We start from the raw sequence: 16,010 nt of genomic DNA on the forward strand, positions 1-16,010 counted from the left end.
GAGGCCATAGCTGCCACTGGAGGAGAAACAGTTACCAAAAAGCAGTTAGCATGAGGGTGCAGGGCTGCCAGGTCAGGGGGCAGGGCCTGCGGCCAAAGTCCAGCTGGAGGGAATTTTACCAATAGGTGAGCGAGGCCAGGATGGGAAGGGGGAATTTTACAGGCTGGGCAGGACCAGCTGAGGAAGGAAGGGATTAACTTCCCCTTGTTTCTCCCTGTCCTAGGGAATGGCAGCTTCTCTTCAGTAACCTCAGAGCCAGCTCCACCCTGGCTGAGATCTACATGTACTTGAATCCATATCGACCAGAGACAGAAGCTCAGAGACAGAGTGACACGCACAACACAAACCCAGCAAAGGACAAGCCAGGAGATGGCACCGAGGCCGAGGATGGCATTTGTGTGTCGCCTGAGCTAATTTCCTTCTAGCTGAGAATGCCTATGGCTCTGGCTGCTCACCTCTGGAATACTGAAGTGATGCGCTGGGCCTTCTGCTGAGAATGCTCCAAGTCCTCCTGGCTCCCAGTGTGTTGTGGTAATAGACAAACAGGGCAGCAGGATCAGGGCAACTTAACCATTATCTGCATAATGAACTGAGAGCATCTAACCTTGGGGCTGTGGCGTGCCTCTCGGGGGATTTGCCGCTCTGCCCAGCGTGGTGGTGCCAAGTGACATCGCTCCGGGTTAGCGCTGTCGTCGTTGGAATGTGGGGGAGGGGGCGGGGTGGGTTCGGCTGGGAATCAGTAACGCTTAGGCCGTGTCGAACTGGTGCCTGAAGCGACGCAGCACGGCAGGCACACAGCCCAGTGAGCACCAACGCACAGGCATGTCACTGCACAGAGACGCTGAATATGAAGGATTAAAGACAGGGGAAATCAATCTGATTCCTAACACAGGGGGTGGTTTTTTCCAAGTCACGCGCACAGCTACTGGATGGGAGCCAGCTCTCACGGGCAGGCAGCTGGTTGGAATAAAAACGGAGCACAGACTGAAGGCTGCCCAGCTGCTGAAGACGCCAAGAGCTGCTACTAACCGCTCAGGGAAGCAGCCTCGCAAATAAAGCTCTGAGCAAGAGGGGGTAGAGCATTGAGTTCACCTTTCCCCTCCCACCCCTCCTCCTCTGGCCTGCACTCTGCAGAGGCAGGGATGGGGCTCGGGGAGGGCGCTCAGCTCAGCTTTATGACATTCAGCCCCATCCTGCTTCGCTCCTTTTTGACCAGTACATCTCCTGCTATAACAGAGCACATTGCTTGCCAAGGCGGCTCCAGCAGGAACTGCTGCCAAAGCATCTCCGTGAGCAGCTGCAGCACAACTCCCGCGAGCCTGGTGCTGTGATGTGCCTGACCCGCTCTGGCCAACGGACCTGGAGTCACAATCTCTCTTCCCCTAGCTGCCCGGGGAGAGGATACTGACACCACCAGGGCTGAGCCAGCTTGGACCTGCTGGGCGACAAGGAGCTGCTGGCTGATGTTGGCCTGTTTCCGAATCCTCTGACCCAGTCTGGGGCATGCTTTGAGTGCCGTGTCCCAGCAGACGGAGCCAGATGCCAGCACTCCATTGAGCTTGCCATCAGACCAGCCTCTGCAGCCAAAGCACCAGAGGTCTTTTAAGACACAGGAAACTCCAAGCTGCCAGACTGGCTGGGCTCTGCGCACGTAGAGAGCGAGGCACAAAGCTCTCCTCCTTTAATGGCCTCAGAATACAATAGTCAGATATTTTAACAATGCTCAGTCCCCCTGGAAGCACCTGCCTTTCAAACCTTCCACCTCCACTCTGTCCCAAAGGCCCCAGGAAGAGCAGCTGGGCTGGGCTCCTGGTGGGTGGGGAGCTCAAACAATCGCCTTCTGCTTCATTAACCCCTTCTTTGCTCCCTGATGAATCTTTGAATCCAGTTTCCCTGTAGAGGGGGGGAGAAAGGGGGAAAAAAACCAACAAAACATCTCATCACTTTATTTTTAAGTGTCATTTGCAATGCAAATCAGCTGGAGGCAGTGAGGTCTCCTAGTTAGTGTGTTCCTGTCACATTCAATTATCCTGCTTCAGGAGCCAGGCATTTCTAAACTCATCCGTTCGCTCTGCAGGCGTGACACAGAGAGCGGGGAGGCACTGTGCACCACGCAGAAAAGAAATCCTGGGGGGGCTTCAGCAAAGAGGAGAGGAAATTAACATCCATTGCTCCCGCCGCTGCTGGGAGGAAACAGATCGTTCTGCTCACTGGTGTGACATGACATGTTTTAAGGAAACACTCGTACACAGGTACCTTCTCCAAACACTGTGCAGGAGAGACATCCCTGCGCTGGCCCAGCGATCAGAGCAGGGCCCCTGATGAATGAGGGCAGTGACCTGAAGAAGCGGAGCAGAGCAGGCTGGAGCCCTGCATGACTGCCCTATTGCCATGTGGGAGAGGTCAGAGTTTGAAGCCTGCAGGGCTCACAAGTGTAAAGCCCAGCCAAGGGGCCTTTCTGGGCTGCAGCCGGAATAGACTAATGGGAAGCACATCTCTAGCATCCCCCGCCTCCCTCCTGGGAGCAGAGGGGGCCAGCAACTGTGAACAAGCAGGCTCACAGCCAGCTGCACTCTGCTGGCAGCAGCAGGACCCAGAGCCAACACTGCCTTCCTTGGGCTTTGCTAGCAGACGGGCTGCGGCCCTGACAGAGGCTCTACCAAGATTCCCAGCCTGGCAGGCACAGTGCTTCCAGCTTCCCTTCCCCAGCACGGAGGCAAGGGCAGGCCATCAACAAACCTGATCCAGTAACTGAAGCACAAACTCTGTTCAGGCCAAGGGTTCATGCAGAGGCACTGGGAGGGAGCGAGCTGGAGCCCAGAGTGCAGGGGCCAATGTTTGCCTCCCTGGGTCATGCCCAGTCCCCTCTTTCTCCTTACTTTCACTCCATGTCTTCCCTGAACTGCATCCACTCTCTCCAAAGCAATGCATGTGGCACCTATCCCAAGGGCTGGTTTCTCTCCCGCCCTGGAGGCCCTTGTTTGGAGGTGAGGGGAAGTTGCCCACTGCAAATTCACAGTGATACACAAATGGGTCGAGATGTCATCACACACCACTGATAGCCCCGCGCAGGGCAGTGCTCTGAGACCCTTCTACGAACTGGGGGACCACCACCAGTTAGGATAATCCCATATGGTCTCAATCTCTGCCCTAGCCTTCTGGGGGTGGCGCACTCAGCTCCGTCCCCCGCCCACCACGCACCAGCGTGAGAGAAGCAGGGACCCTCCCAAGCTGCCGTGCTCACTCCAGAGAGGGCCATGGGGTTGCTGGCTCTACACATGTTCTTTGATCCCTGTCAGATTGATGGAGGATGCACGACATCACCCCAGCCTGAATGGCAATTGCTCTCTCGCTCCCCAGCACTGGCTGGCTCCTCTGAATGAGCATTGCTTCCCCCTGCTGAACAGCCAGCTTCAGCGCTGAGCAACAACAGCTCCACCGAACAATGCCATGGTGTCTACCCCAGGCCCCCTCCTCCCTGGTCCCAGGACTGCACCACCTCTCGCACTAACATTCATCTCAACTTGTGAAGTCACAACGCCCCCCGCAGGGTTCTGCATGGTGGCGGGTCCCACCCTTTGCAAATACAGAGCTTGTCTTTGGCTTTTATAGCTGCTGTACACATCCTCCACTGCCATTTATATTCCTTAATCAATGTGCTGCAGAGCCCCTGACCATTGCTCCACAGACAGAACCATTCGTCAGGAGGAAGCAGCCTGCACTGATCTCAGCTCTGTTACAGCACAAGCTGACTTTAAACACGCTCATCCATAACCAGCAGTAACTTATTAGCTCCATGTGTGGGGTCAGCTCCCTCTGCCCCCAGACACAAGCTGCTGTCCCGGCAGAGCTCTGCCTGGCAGAACTGAGCATGCCTGCTGTGGTTCAGAGGCACAGCACAAAGGCGCAGATGCTTGCAGCTACCTGTGGAGGGAGCTCTAAGCAGCATGGAGATGTCAGGCAGTTCTATCAGCCTGTCTGCGCGCAGCTCAGGGCTTCTGGCTAGGACAGCTGCTATTGAAGACTGGTAGATAAAGGGCAGTTACCTGGTCAAATAGCAACTGCAGACGTGAGCGCCCTTCAGAGCAAAGAAACAAACCCTGCCCTGGAGTGCAAGGAACACAAGAGGCAGAACTGCACGGGGAGAGGGGTCAGGGAACAGGCCAAGGAGCCAGAGCCGGCATGCACTCCACTCTCCGGGTTACTCCATCTCCCTTCTTGGGCTTAATCAAGGTACCATCCCAGGACACGTATGATACTGTTCCAGGGAACGAGAGCATGTCCACTGGGAAATGGGACCATACACGGCCAGTGTGTCTCCCGCTGGAAGAGCTGTGCCACTGCAGCTGAGCTACACCTCAGCAGTGGGGGCTCTCTAGGGCCGGGGCAGCTGCATGCATTTCCATGTGTTTAGCGATTAACATTTCAGGGCTAGCTCCAAAACACAGCAAGGGGTTTGTGCTGGAGTGGCTGGGGAAGTGCCCCTCGCTCCAGAGACAAACCCTGGGCCTGCCCAAGGAACATGGTGTCTTGGGTTAACTGGCCTACTAATTCCAGCGCCAAAGCAGCGAGAACCTACGTGCACATCTACCATGAGAGGGTTCTTGTTCACACCAGGCAGCTTTGCTCAGAACCTCCCACAGATAATGGGAGGAATCAAATCCCAGAGGCTTCCTCCTCCTGCCTCTCTCTCTCTCAGGTCCCCCTAAATCTCCCTGAAGTTGGCCTCCCCTCCTTTAGCCTAGGTTCTGGGCTAAGTCTGGCTGTCTGGCCAGTCCTCTGCTACAGTCTACACTCCAGCAGAAGCCTTCCGGGAATAGGGATGCACAGACTTTTCTGCAAAAAGGGATTTGCAAAAAGGTGTGAGCAGCTGATTGCAATAAGCAGCATGCAGGTCTCTTCTGCCAGGGTTTGCAGCAATCATGGGAGCCAGAAGCAAGGTAAAACCATGCTTGGGAAATCAGAGTGGCCATGGCCCGGGAGGATCTACTGCTGTAGGGAATCTGCACTGCCCTCATTCTCCTTCTGGTGACAGGCCACATCTAATAGAGCTGTCGCAGCCCTAGAGTCCCCTCTGGCTGAAAGGAAAGCGTGATTAGCCACCACATGTCTCAGCAGTTGTGAGCTCACAGTAGCCAGACTGCCTAGTAGCCCCGCATGTCAGACCAGCATGTTACAGAATGAGGGTTCCTCACAGAGGAAGAACAGCAGGGGAGCTACAAACTTAGTTACATGTTTCCATCTCATATGGCCACAAGCTCTGCCAAGCCTGGAACATCTTGGCTTCACATTTGGCACCAACTTCATCTACTAGTCTCAAGTGCAACTGCTTCTCCTTATCCCCGAAACAAGGCTGATAAGAAAGCACCCAGCTCTATCAGCTAGTTAAAAAATTGTCAGCCAATGGGTAACCTGGAACGAGGACAGAGATAAGCACAAGACAAAGGTGAATATCGAAGAACAGGCACCAGGAGTCCGGTTCTCTCAAAACTTGATCAAGTCATTAAATGCCCTTCTATCTCACATTCCAGAGTCCACAGAATGCCCCACATGCAACCAAAGCATCCTGGACTGCTGCGTTCTACTGGAATGATGGAACTGTCCGACCAATAGGGGGAAGCTTGTGAGTGCTGGCGGCAGGACTAGGCTGGGCCTAGACTGTGGAACTCACTGCCACAAGAGCTAAGGATGAGCACAGGGCTCCTACACTCAAAGCTAAGAGAAAATGTATTTCTCCAACTCGGCTTTCCCTCAGTGAGTTTTGCCCATGCTGCCTGCCCAAGCACACACAAGCAATGGAGCTATTTCCCCTCCAATCTGGGAATGAAGAAAGAGATTGTTATTGCTATTTGTATCACCCCGGGAGGCGCTTGGACACCACAGTGATCAGGATCAGATCTCTACACGGATTAGATGGAGCCTTTCCTGCACAAACCCCATTTCTGTTTGATCAAACTAAGGCCTTGTTTCCCAACAATGGGACAAACAGACATTTGGGTCCCTGGCTGAGTGAGGTTTACAGGAGACCCTGTAGCAAGTCAGTGTGCTCAGGTGGGGATGCTAAAGTGACCCGTCCTCAGGGCCTTGTTATAAGGCTCATGAGGCATTATGCTTTTGAGGTTGACTGTATCTGATCTGAAGCGTGCCCCTATTATGACAGTGCATTACTGTGGTGAAACCTCAAAGGTTCTCTGCTCCTTCCCCCACTTGTCATCAATATCGTCTGCCTGGCCGGGAATGGCTGTCTCCCCGCTGAAGGGGAATGTGAACCACTGCTGCTGCTCTGCTTTACCCTGATGACAGATCCTGTGCAGGAGGAGTCAGGGAAGGCAAAGCCAGCAGTGGGAGTGGGACACTCAGACACCCTCAAGCCCAGCCAGCATCCTTCCAGTCTGTTAAGCTGCTCCCTCTTCAAGCAGGAAACTGTTGCAACACAAAGGATGCGATGTGGCAGCCAGCATTTGTACACAGAGATGCAGTCAGCCCCTGCCCACACTGCACAGAGCACATCAGCATTCCACTCAGCCACGGCACCCCGCAGCCTCCTTGCCAGAGGTGCCTTGATGGAGGGAGGTGCGGGGAGTGCAGGCAGAGCATGAATCAGAGAGGGGAAGGGTTGGGCAGGGTCGGGGTCAGGCAGCTGATGCCAAAATAAATCACACTTGTAAGGATGTTCCAGCAACACAAAAAGCCCCCATTCCAAACAGCTCCTTTCACTCCCACACACACCCACCAGAACCGGAGTCGCCATATTGCGGTGGGCCCCAGGAACAAGTTCCGCTGTGGGTTCTGCGGTAGCGCTGGCTAGCCGCTGCTCAAGGAGCTAGAGCACTCACCTTCCCCATGAGGATGCTGGTGCGCGTAAAAGGAAATAACCCAAACAAAGCCACCTTGCCCCCTAGGCTCTGGAAACATGCGGTGGGGGAGAATGATCCGCATACAGCCAATGAAAGACAGACTAAATCCACAGGGAGAGGAACGTTCCTCTCAATCAGTGGAGAGAGAAAAGACTCCAGACTGTACTTCAGGAGGAGGTTAACTAGTCCCTAGAAACGCTGCCGCTTCCGTCCCACCAGAGTCTAACCACACCCAGTGAAACACACTGCAAATTCAAAAGTAGACCTAGTGATCAGCTCAGTGAAACAAAGAGCAGAGACTCGTTTTGCTTATACTGATTTAAGCCTGTCAAATTAATTTTTCACGTCCCCTGGAACCATGTGTGGTCCCTTCCCAAGGCTGGGAAGCGGGGATGCTGTTAATAAGATCAGAGCTGACTGCAGAATCCCCAGCTGCTGCGCCCCTTTTCCATTCTCTTTACAGGGATGGGCAGTAAAACCAGCAGCTGTGGATGGTTGGTTGCTCATAAAAGGGACTTACAGCACTGGCAAGCACAGTGTGGACAGATGCTCTGCAGCGTCCCCCCACAGCTCTGCCAAAGCAGTTCCGCCTAGACCTGCAGCCCTCTTGCTATTTCACTCCTGGGTCTCCCATACTGATAGCCAGTCAAGCCAAACTGGGTGGCAATTTTGTAATGCAGACAAGTGTCTACTAGGGACTAGCCCAAGACCCATCTAAGCCATGTTCTCTTTTGATGGCAAGTTGAGACTCGAATCCAGGTCTGTGAAGGTGGAAAAGGAGTGCTATTACCCCTGTACCAGTGAGACACCACTCAGTTCATGCACATGGCTTGCATAGTGGGATGTGTAGGTTTGCTACTTGCCCTATTTGAAGGGATGTTTTTGGCTACAAAGGTTTATCATCTAATCAAACAACCTGGCATCCTCAGCCATGCTCTATGTGCTCGTGCCAAAAACAGATCAACTGTGATGAGTCTTAAGACTCTAGGAACCTTAGCAAGGGAGAGGGAGAAGTCATGTGTTTTCAAGGAAGCAACATCTGGGGATAAAAGAACTAAAGAGGAAGCTCCTACAGATGTGTTTGCATTATTAAACAAACACCTGTGGATCAACGCCTGTGAACAGCTACACAGAACGCAAGCTGAGCTGGAGGACAAAAACTGGCAACAGCCTGCCAGAAAGGGAGAGAGGAGTGTGTCTGTGGGGTGCCATGACTTACAGATTTTGTGTTTTCCTTTGATGGGAAACTTCACAATCATCTCCTGGGGATTAGTGCAGACATAGACAAACGGAGACCCAGACTCCTGGCTCAACTCCGGATACTGAAAAGCACAAACACAAACTGCCTTAGACAAACCGCAGTGGGTGTGAAAGCAGCTCTACATTCAAAAAGAGCACAGCAGGCAAGAACATTTGTGCAGCATGAGAAGGTAATTCAGAATTTAAGGGCTTGTCCACACACATTGGTTGCACCGACTTAAATAGATTTAAAAACCACACTAGGGGCAAACCCTGGGTGGCTCTGATATCAGCTGGGCTTGCATCTGATAATCACCAGCTTTAGCAGATAAGAGTTGAATCCATACACAAAGTTTAACCTGTTTAACTCAATTGCTTTTATCACAACTATTCAATCAGACCTGTTCTTGCTGTAGAATGGACCTATTTTGAGAACCTTCTGCTTCTGAGGGGTTGTTGAACCCATCAAATGACAAGACCCCTCTTCCAAGGAGTTTATTCTAACTCGGGGTATGTTTACATGGCAATACGAGGTGAGACTGCAGCATGTGTAGACATACATGAGTCAGCTTTGATCTAGATAGCCACAGCAGCATGGCTTAGCTGCTTCAGTCTATACCCACAGTCCATGCAGCCCACGTTGCTGCAGCTTCACTCCTACTGTTATTGGAGCCAGCTAGATCAAAGCTAGCTTGGGTATGTCTACACATACTGCAGTCACCCCTCTGACTGCAGTGTATACATACCCTCAGACTAACATGACACTAGGAGTCAGTCTGCAGTTTAAAGAGGAGCCAGCACCCAAATGCAGTTGGGGAGGAGAACTGTTTTCTCCTTTTGAAATCCAGGCCATCTTCTGGAAGGAACTTGTGTAAAGCAACTTCAGTGCAATGAAAACATCTGGGGAATTTGTACAGGAAAAACAGTCAACAGAGCCCTTCTCTCGCTAATCAAAAAGGAAGGCTTCACCAAGAAAGGGAATCCACTGAAGCTCTGTCTGGACGCAGTCCAGTTGCACTGATGTTTAGAAGGTGAACTGCAAAGCTCTTGTAAAAAAAAAAAAATTAGACTCTGTTTAAGATCCTAGATGAGTAAGAGAACATATACCAAACACACACACTGAGACATCTGCAGTTTCAAGTTGGTAGGATACAGTCTCAAGCGTTACCAATCCCCAGGCTTCAGGATTGAAAAGACTGAAAAGCCCATTTCCAAGTATTTGTTTCATGTAGGTACTTACAGAGTGTGATAAAGTCACTCCTTAACTTTGTGTTTGTTAAACTAAATAGATTGAGCTCCTTGAATCCATCACTATAAGGCAGGTTTTCTAATCTTTTAATCATTTTCATGGCTCTTCTCTGAACCCCTTTCCAGTTTATCCACATCCTTCTTGAATTGTGGGCACCAGATCTGGACACAGGATTCCAGCAGCAGGCACATCAGTGCCAAATACAGGGATAAAATAACCTCTCTAATGCTAGACTGCTAGAGAAAGTATAGTCTGATAATGACACACACCTGGGCTTCCATAACTGGACATGTATGTGTGCACACACAGCATTCTAACAGTAATCAACACTCATCCTTAAACCTCATCTTGTGCGCTCTTCCCACTTCCCCCAGTAGGGCAGTGGGCTGTTATGCATGGAGGTTACAAAAGTCAAAGGCATGAGCCTACATACTTGACAATTCACTGGCTCAAGAGCTTTGGTTTTCCTTGCACTGACTCTGAAAAGGGCAGTGTTTTGCTGAAGAACTTTTTGCCAGCAGGAATTTTTGCAGGCATGAGAACTTAGGCAAAGCTTCCTTCTCATCTGATTGGTTCTTCCCCCCCCCAGCAAGATTTCCCCCTGTGGAAATTCCAAGGTCTGCTTGCCAGTTCAGAAGCAGTTGTATCTGCCTTGTTCATTGTGCCCCCCTGTTCTTGGCCATGCTGATGTCCTATTAGTTGCACACTGTCAAGCTGGGCTATTAGTGTGCGTTCTGGATGGAAGAAGAGGTGCTCAGGCCACACCAGCGGGCGGCATGGTGTGAAGCAGCATGTAGGAATGGTGTACAAGGCTTCCCGAGGCTGAATGCCGTTCGGGAGAGTTGTGGATGAGGCATCAACAGAGCTTTGTCAATCTGTGTACTCGGCTCAATTACTCCTTTGATTTATACCAACACAGTGTACAGACCTGAGGCTCTGAGAAAAGTGCCAATGCAGCCCCCAAGCTGTGCAAAGGTTGGGGGCACCCCACTGTGCACCAATTACATTTGTGATAGAACTAGTAAAGCTAATAAGTTACCTAAGTGAACTCTGATTCTTACTGGATGTTTTAGATTGCAACCAAATTATGAGACCAGTCAGACTGGAGAAAGAGACACCAATGACTGAAGTGTCAATTTAGAAATGCACTTGAGCATAATGGAGGAGGCTATTTGCTAAATCTGGTGGACCAAGGCATGCATGATCACTTACTCTACTGGATCACCAGCCCAGGGACGTAAAAATCTTTGGAGCAGTTAACATTGACTAGCTGAAGCCCCCCATTATTGCTATTTGAGCAAGCATGTTTTCCTCTCTCAATCTCTTGGGCTATCAGTAGCCTGACCTGGGGGCATGCAGTATAACTGATATATGTCTGTATTCTTCTGACTCGGCATTTGTACCAATTGGGTCATGACGTATGATGCTCTCTAGTCAGAACTTCTATCTCACCAGATACTATGGAATCTTGTGGGTGCAGCGGCACTCCCTCACTTCTATGACTTCATCTGACCTTCCTGAATAATTCAGATCCCAGTACTAGAGAATCCCTGATATTTATCCTCCCATGCTTCTGTCTCTTCTACCGCCAGGAATTCTAGCTCCCCTACTTTTTGCTTTTCAGCTTGTGCAGTCTGACAGAGATGCTGGCAGTAGAACACAAAGGTACAGTTTTCAGAAGTGCCTAAGTGAATTAGGAGCAAAAGTCTCATTTTTTTTCGGAAGTGACTTAGGCACTTAGGAACTTAACTCCCTGACTTTCAATGGGACTGAGGTTTCTAAGTGCTAGTTACCCCTTTGCTTAGTTTTATGTAATTCCTTTATCTGACCCCTCCTGCTGCTTCACCGAGGCAACTGGAATGTCTCTCCTCTCCACTACAAGTGGACTCAAACAAAGCTAATTGCAAACCCCAAACATGATCTAGAACTAGATGAGCACATCGACTCGTACAGAAGCCAGGAATTCCTGGCTCATTCCACCCACACCAGAAAGATGCAAACCCCAGTCTAAACAAGAGCACTGGGGGGACCAGAGTTTGTTACTAGCAAGTGTGTAACTAGGAGGAATTAAGGAGATCCTTTTCTCCTGCTAAAGAAGCAGACAGAGCTTGAGGCTAAATGCAGCATCTCAGTACCAGCTGGAAGTCAGCTATCTAGTCAGCTCCACAGAAGGCGGGCTGCCTACAGCTCCCACACTCCCTACAGATTCAGAAGTTCTAACACACAGCAGGTGGCTATCAGCCACTCCACACAGCCAAAACAATCAGGATGCAGGATGGAATCCACCATACTGAATGTTTCCACCACTTTGCTAATGACCTCTCCCCAGCATGCTGAGTCCAGCAATGCTAAGAGGCCTGGGCAGACTTCCCAGCTCAGCCAGCCCACAGTAAAAGGAGTAGAGGGGAAGACAGGTCATCTGAGTTAGCAGGGAGACAAACCCACTACCTCTGACACTTAGGGCCCTGTTCCACGGGGGGCATGGGGGGGGGGCATTTTCATCCAGTCAAACTTAGCTAAGCGACAATTTTCTGCACTTTGTCTTAATTCAGGGGAGCAGTGGAAACCCTGAAAAAGGCCAGGAAGGGGAGGAACTGAGAGCAATAGCTGTAGCTAGGGGGATGCAGACTATCCCAGAGACGCTTGAACATAACACATTTGGCAGCAAACACTAGGTCAGATACTCTTGGCCTACTCTGCTCGCTCGTGCAGTTTAGCAGCATAAAGGAAGCAAAGACTGACTGCACCACTCAAGCTGGGATTCCCCTGGCACGAGAATGCCATTGACTCCTATGCCACTCTTCCTGTAGCCCACCTGAGAAGGAGGCACAACTGGAGCACACTGCACTCCAGTTATTTTCAGCTGGAGGATGATCCCCAGGGGACTACTACTAACTGAGAGCCTTCAGAGTAGCCCCTCACAGCTCCCTCTCTTTGCTGCATCCAGCACAAACTGGACACAACAGACAACCTGACCCATTCAGATTTTTTCCCCATCTCCTTCTCATACTAGAATATTTGAATTTTCATATTATTTTACAGAGGGTATTACTGCTCCCTCATCCCATTTCTCCTTGTATTCCCCCACCCTCACTTCCCCACCTCTGGCTGATTACCCTTCCGGCTAAGGAGGGCTGGACACAGTTTCCTTGGAAGCCTGTAAATCGTTACCATGTCGTCAGCCTGAATGAGGCTCTCCCCACCCCCATCTCCAAGTCCCTGGCTCTAGAGTGCTGAGTTTGCCCATCTAAAAGGTGTCACAAACCAAGGAGGGCGGAACTGAAACAATCAAGGAAAGAAAAGTGCTAGGAGAACACAAATCACCAAGGCTGTGTCTACACTGCCACTTTCAGCGCTAAAATTTTAGTTGTTCCGGGGTGTGAAAAAACACACCCCTGAGCGACAAAAGTTTTAGTGCTGAAAAGTGCCAGTATAGACAGCGCCCCGTTCGGGGTGGTTATTTTTTTTTTAATCCCGTCCGCACTGCAACGTGAGACCTGAGAGAGACCTGGTGTGGTCGAATCCTATCAGAAAACAAAGGCACAACCCATGATGAAGCAGAGGTTCTAGAGAACAAAGCAGGGAGCAAAACCTTTCCCAGGCAGTTTTACTAGTGACCTTTCAGGCTATTCTTTTGGTGTGACTGAGGTCTCCAGACAGGAAAGCAGAAGGAAATAAACAAATGCCCCAGAAAAGACCAAGGTATAAAATAATGTGTTAATAAGCCCAGTTCCTTTCCTGTCTTTGCCTCAAAAAAAGGCCGGCCTACAGAGCTCTGCAGTGCAGCCTGCCATCTTTAATATGGAGCTGTACAGGTCCCATGCCAATTGAATCAAGATGGGAGAAAACTGCACGCTGGGACCTGTAGTCTCTGAGAGCAGCTGCCATCTGTTCTATCCCATGGATGTTAGGGGTGGTCCTCAGGCTCCTGGCAAGATGCCAAAGCAGCCAGTTTGAGTGCCCTGGTGTACCAGAGAAAGGTGGGCATGCAGAGGGGATAGGGGCTAATGATGGAAACAGCTGAATGGCATTGACAGCTTTCCTCATCAGGGCCCAGAATGGGAAACAAACCTAAACTTTGTCACCCACTGCTGATCCAGGCAGCCATCTTGATGTCTGGGCTTTATCTCCCCTCAGTGCTTCAAAATAAAAGAGGCTGCGCTGGAAAGCAAGGCTGTCTGGAAGGAATAAAGGCCAGCAGAGCCCATGTGCTGACATCAGAGCTGGGTTATTTCTCACCATGAAATCCAGTTCAAAAACATCTTGGCAGCGATTCAGCCCCTCGGAAAGAGCACAGGGCTGCTGTGGCAGGGCCTGTGTGTCAATAAATCAGCCATCTGTGGCAGGCAGAAACACCCCATACTCTGTGCTGCCTGCTCCAAGAGTTACAAGAAGCCACTTGGCTGTCCCCAAGTCAGGAGGCTGGGAAGTAAAGCATTCCCTGCAAGAGGAATGTAAGGGCTGAATGATGTGCTTGTGACAGAGGACAGCCGGGGGAAGTTTGGGAGCGTGCTTGGCCACCGGGCAACTTACTTCACCCAGTTTTCAGTGTGATTTGTGGGAAAGGCGGATCCACTCTTCTTTCATGCCTCATAAGCTTCATCGCTGTCAGACTAACATAACAGGTAATTAACTACTAAACAGCCATTTTCTCCTCCTCTCCTGAGGGAAATTGCTCACCATCCAGCTAGAAAATGTTGCTGTAGCGGTTTCCAAAACAGAAAAAAAATAGTCAGCAGTTTCTGGCAAGCAGCATGGGAGCCGCAGCCAAACAGCGGCATTTATGCCAGCACTTGTAACCTGCTCTCCAACCCAGCACAAATGTGACCAACGGCTGAGAGGCAGCCCAGGGAACTAGAGACCAGTAAAATTACACCAATGCTTATCTAGACCCCTGGCTTTTTTGTACTCCAGAAGGCCAGGACTGGGGCAAAAACACACAGGCAGCAAGCAACAACTTCAGTACAGTCTAGTGCAGGGGTGGCCAACCTGTGGTTCCGGAGCCACATGCGGCTCTTCAGAAGTTAATATGCGGCTCCTTGTATAGGCACCGACTGCAGGGCTGGAGCTACAGGTGCCAACTTTCCAATGTACCAGGGGGGCTCACTGCTCAACCCCTAGCTCTGCCACAGGCCCTGTCCCAAGCCTGCTATGCCCTCGCTCCCCCCCCCCCCACCCAGAGCCTCCTGGACGCCATGAAACAGCTGATCGGGAGGGAGGGGGAGGCGCTGACCGGCAAGGCTGGGGGGAGCTGATGAGGGGCTGCTGATGTATTACTGTGGCTCTTTGGCAATGTACATTGGTAAATTCTGGCTCCTTCTCAGGCTCAGGTTGGCCACCCCTGCTCTAGTGGTTAGCATGGGAGATCCCAGATCTATTCCTAGCTGTGTCACTGTGCGACCTTCCCCACCTGTGAAACCCAGAGCCATTCGTCAGTGTTCATAAGCCACTTTGAGAGCATCTGATGAAAAACAGAGAAAGGCAAAGTGTTGGTATAGTGATGGATCAGCTTGGCTTCTGGGGGCCATTCCACGGAAGGGATCTGGACTTGGAAATGCCCAGTTTTAAAAGAGAAATGTTATCTGTGTGGGCAGTGTTCATCTGGTGTTGATTGTTACTTTTCAGGGCCTGGTTTCCACCATGCAACATAATGGTGCTATAACAACAACAGGGCAAACAGGAAACAAATGTTCCAATGATCTTCCATTTTTTGTGTGTCAATGTCCTTTTGTCAGATCAAGCTTCAACTTTAAAGCACCATTTTCAGAATAATCCTCTCTAACTCTGTTAGCTGCAGGGCCTGGAAGCAGGAGAAATGGCGCCAGATGCTTCTTATCCTAAACAACCCCTACATAGAATGTTAGAATTTTCAGATTATTCCTTGGGCAAATCATGCAGTCTAGCCAGGTTCCTGTTCCACGCACTGCATAGGAGTGTAACATCCTGTTCCTGGCCAGTCACAGTCTCCGTTACTTTTCTCTGGGATCTTGAAAATCCCCCGTCCTTGATTCTGTCTTCAGGAGGCTCGAGGGACGCTCTAGTCTGAAAAGCAAAGCTAAGAATGGCCTCCTGGGGTTCCGTTCTCATCTCAGTGGCTTCACGGAGGAAACATGCTGGAATTTACCAGTCAGAAGGTGTGTTTCTCTGACTGCAAGTGCTGCGAAGTCCGCCTGGCCTCAGAGAAATGCTGGAATTATTCTGGCTCATACCTAAGCACCAGTAATCAAGATTCTGTTGGCCAGACTGTCCCCTCAGCCACACCAAGATCTTCCACAGGGTTGCCCAGGTGTAACTGAAGGCAGAATTGGACCCAGCAGCTGGAACTCAATGAACCGTTCTGTTCATGGTTCCTGGGCCAGACATGGCACTGCGGGGCTTCTTCGGCTCAGAAAGTCAGCAGCCCTGGTGCTGAATACACATGGAGAGCAGGTCTGTCGGTGAGGATGGTGCCACTTTTAGTCACTTTCCATGACACCTTGGGCAAGATACTTTACCTCTCCTTGCCTCGATTTCCCACCAATAAAGTACTGGATTGAAGGAGCTAGGTGAGTGCAAACTGTTACACCTGAGACATTGGTTTCTCTCACAACACATTGGGGGATACTGGAACTTTGCATTTTCAGAGATGTTCTCTGCTCTGATTGCCATTTCATCTGTCACTATCT

At 50.8% G+C, this 16,010-nt stretch overlaps 1 protein-coding gene across 2 annotated transcripts in view; it reads right to left on the reverse strand.

The window, feature by feature from the left end:
- Positions 1-1,637: 1,637 nt before the first annotated feature.
- TRIP4 (thyroid hormone receptor interactor 4) overlaps positions 1,638-16,010 on the reverse strand; it is a 48,477-nt gene continuing 34,104 nt past the window's right edge. The window contains exons 12-13 of one of the 2 annotated variants that reach the window (XM_054042187.1): positions 8,077-8,179; positions 1,638-1,893 (exon numbers count right to left, since the gene is read on the reverse strand). In XM_054042187.1, the coding sequence (XP_053898162.1) occupies positions 1,826-1,893; positions 8,077-8,179 (171 nt within the window). In that variant the 3' untranslated portion in view covers positions 1,638-1,825. The remainder of the gene's footprint in view (positions 1,894-8,076; positions 8,180-16,010) is intronic. The other variant, XM_054042188.1, reaches the window with a different exon arrangement.

Source organism: Malaclemys terrapin, chromosome 10, assembly GCF_027887155.1.
Source record: "Malaclemys terrapin pileata isolate rMalTer1 chromosome 10, rMalTer1.hap1, whole genome shotgun sequence".
NCBI lineage: Eukaryota > Metazoa > Chordata > Testudines > Emydidae > Malaclemys > Malaclemys terrapin.